At 41.7% G+C, this 3,733-nt stretch overlaps 1 protein-coding gene across 1 annotated transcript in view; it reads left to right on the forward strand.

Moving 5' to 3' along the window:
* FGFBP3 (fibroblast growth factor binding protein 3) overlaps positions 1 to 1,873 on the forward strand; it is a 7,240-nt gene extending 5,367 nt beyond the window's left edge. The window contains exon 2 of the mRNA XM_011947901.1: positions 1 to 1,873. Coding sequence (XP_011803291.1) covers positions 1 to 263 — 263 coding nt within the window. The 3' untranslated portion in view covers positions 264 to 1,873.
* The last annotated feature ends 1,860 nt before the right edge of the window (positions 1,874 to 3,733 follow it).

Genomic DNA, 3,733 nt, shown 5'->3' on the forward strand with positions numbered 1-3,733 from the left:
GCCGGGGACGGCCCCGGGAGCGTGCGCCCGGCCCAGCCGCTGGGACCCTGCCACCCCAAAGCGCACCGCCGAAAGAAAACCCCTCTGAGAGGAAGACCAACGAGGGCAAGAGGAAGGCGGCCTTGGTCCCCAACGAGGAGCGACCCATGGGGACCGGGCCCGACCCCGACGGGCTGGATGGGAACGCGGAGCTCGCAGAGACCTACTGCGCTGAGAAGTGGCACTCCCTCTGCAACTTTTTTGTCAATTTCTGGAACGGCTGAGACTGCCTGCCAGCTTAGGGAGGGATGAGGGGGTAGACGTGGGGAAGGGAAAGCTAAGGGCGTCTTAGACCGGGGACTACCATGATAGCGAATGGGGAGAAGTCCAGGTTCTCTAATGGGGCGGGGGCAAGGTAAGGGTGGGGTGCTTGGGATGAGAGTGTAAGGGGTATGGAGAATCTCTGGGATAGCAGAGACGTTAAAAATTTTAAAGAGTCTCAGTCCTGATTAAGAGCAGGAAAAATAATGGAAACAGAAATAGGAGTACCTTAAATGTGCAAAAACTGGAGACTGGGGAGAGAAATCGATGTCGAGAGAGGCTGAGAATAAGGGGGAGATAGAGTGACTAAGGTGATGTGAGTCCCATGTGGGGAGGAGGATGCAATGTTTATTGTTTAACATTTCTATTAAATGCAGCCATGAACAGTTGCCAACCTGAGCCAGGTTGAATCATATCTTCTCACCTAATCAGCTAACAAGACTGCAGACTTCTTTCCCCTTTCTGAATTGGTATATACTTGGATGCGGGGTGGTGGGTGTCGTAGATAACCTTTATAGGGACAGAAGCCTCACAGGTCAAAACTGGCTCCAAGAAAAGGTTTGCAGAATGATTTCCTTTCCATTCTTTTATTTAAAATAGTTTTTTTTTTTTTTTTTTCCTAAGACGGTCTGGCTTGCCCAGGCTGGAGTGCAGTGGCTATTCACAGATGCAATAATAGGCACTGCAGTCTCCAACTCCTGGCCTCAAGGAATCCTCACATCTTAGCCTCCAGGATAGCTAGGAGTAGCTGGGACTACAAGCATGCACCGCTGCACTTCGCTTGTAAGTGCTACTTTATTTTTATTTTTGAGACAGGGTCTTGTGTCATCCAGGCTGGAGTGCGGTGGTGCAATTATGGCTCACTGCAGCCTCGACATTCCAGTCTCAAATGATCCTCCTGCCTCAGCCTCTGGAGTAGCTCGGACTACAGGGGTGTGCCACTAGAAGTGCTTTTTAACAAAATGGTGACTAATGTTCTGGAACTTTCCCATTAACCTTCTGCATTTAGAAGTGAATTATAGATGTTGAGTGTTCCAGTAAAAAGTGATTCTGTTTATATTTGATGATTTTTTTAAAATAGCTAAAATGTAAGTATGTATCTCAGAGTCATTTTGACCATTATGGAAGTTGTATCTCTCTATTTCATGTAACTAATTATTAATGTATTTCATTTGTGTGTGTGATGTAATGATAGACTGTGTATGTTAGGTGCTCAATAAAAACTGTATGGTTAGATTTAAAGAACTGACAAGGCAATGGAAATTCTACCTGCATTTGATCTACTTCCAAGTACACTTTGAATTAAGTTCTTAAACACATCTTGAATTGCTGGGAAAAGACAGAAACTAAGAAGTTGACATAAAGCAAGAGTCACAAACTGGCAGCCCTATCATTGTTCTATTTGATTTGCACCCTGGTTCTCTATCTTTTTCCCTTCCTCCCCACTTTCCTCCCATCCATTGTTGAATCCATGGATGCAGAGCCCATGGATATGGAGGGGCAGCTATATATATATATATATATATAAACATATATATGTTTTTCCATTATATATATGTGTGTGTGTGTGTGTTGCAACCACTTATTTGGGAGCTTGAAGTTAAAACCTCTTGGTCATTCCCTTCTTAACAAGGTGAGATCGCTTTATTCTGAATATTTTGGTCCTCCATTTGAAGCAAACCATTGCATACTACATTAAAACAACAACTTCATAGTGCTTGCACCCTAAACACCTATGATCTCAAGAACACAAAATTTGTTCAAAATAAATCAAAGTTAAATTCAAATTCTTAAATAAGAGTAAGTCATTACTTTATTATTATTTTAACTCTACAAGTTACATATGGTGGCAGACTATATGTAAGTATATATTTACTTACATGGTCCCTACCTCCTGGTACTCTCACCTCTGTGTATTCCCCTCTCTTTGATTATGTGCAGGGCCTGCGAATTGCTTCTAAGCATGGTGGGTATACGGTCACCTGAAAGATGTATCTTAGTTTTCCACATTCTGCTGACTGAAAGAAAACTCTGGGTAAGTTCCAGTCTTGCTATTCAACAGGGCAAGGTTCAAGGCCAAAACAAGAGTTCCAGAAAAGGTCAAGCTAGAAGCAGAAGGGGGTCAGGCCAAACTGAGTGGAAATAAACAATGGAGGCTCTAGGGAAGAATCAATTTCCTTGCCCTTTCCAGCTTCTAGAGCTGTCCACATTCCTTGGCCCTTGGTTTTCTTCCATCTCCGAAGCCAACAATCATCTCATTCCAACCTCTGCTTTTATCATCACATCTCCTCCTCTGACTCTCTCTTTCTTGCCTCAACTTAAAAAGACACTTATAAATACACTGGGCCCATTAAAATAATCCAGGATAATTTTTCCATTTCAAGATCAGTTGGTTAGCAGACTTAATTTTATCTGCAACCTTAATTTCCCATTGAAATATAATGCAATTTATCCCAATATATTCACAGGTTCTGGGGATTAAGATGTCAACACAGGGCAGGTATGGGAGAGGTGGGGGGTGGGGTGGAGAGTGGGAGCATTATTCTGCTTACTGCAAGTGGCTACGTCCAACAACGTGAACTCCAAAACAAAGGAAAAGGATAAAGAGGGACATTATATAATGAGAGAAGGATCAACTCACAAAAAAGACAACAATCCTAACTGTGAGTGTACCTAACAGTACAACAAAATACATGAAGCAAAAGCTGATAGAATCGAAAGGAGAAACAGATAAATTCACTATTATATCTAGAGACTTCAACATTTCTCTTTCAGTAATAAATAGAAAAAGAAGACAGAAAATCGGTAAGAATATAAAAGACCTGAACAATACTATCAACAAACTTGGCCTAATTGGCCTTTCTGGAATACTGTATCCTATAACAGCAGACTACACATTTTCAAGTATTCACAGGACATTCACCAATATAGACCACATTCTGGACCATAAAATGAATTGCAACATATTTAAAATAATTTAAATAATACAAAGTATGTTCTTTGACCATAAAGGATTGAAGTTAGGAATCAATGAAAGGAGATTTGGAAGTTTTCCAAATATTTAGAAATCAAGCATACTTCCAGATAACCCATGGATCAGAGAGGAAGTCATAAGGGAAATCAGAAAATATTTTGCACTGAAAAATTATTCTTCTGCCTAGAAGTTTTAAGATTCTCTTCTTTAGGTAGGATTTCGTTGTTTGCTACGAGATGCCACTTTTCTTTGAAATACGATAGTGTTTTCAAAATGCAGATACCCAGCCAATGAGGTCATGAAATCCATTTAGTGCATTAAAAAAAAAGGACAGGGGGCGGAGCAAGATGGCCCAATAGGAACAGCTCCAGTCTCCAACTCCCAGCGCGAGCGACACAGAAGACCGGTGATTTCTGCATTTTCAACTGAGGTACTGGGGTCATCTCACTCGGGAGTGCC

The sequence above is a fragment of the Colobus angolensis genome, unplaced genomic scaffold (genome assembly GCF_000951035.1).
Source record: "Colobus angolensis palliatus isolate OR3802 unplaced genomic scaffold, Cang.pa_1.0 Scaffold270, whole genome shotgun sequence".
NCBI classification, from domain to species: domain Eukaryota; kingdom Metazoa; phylum Chordata; class Mammalia; order Primates; family Cercopithecidae; genus Colobus; species Colobus angolensis.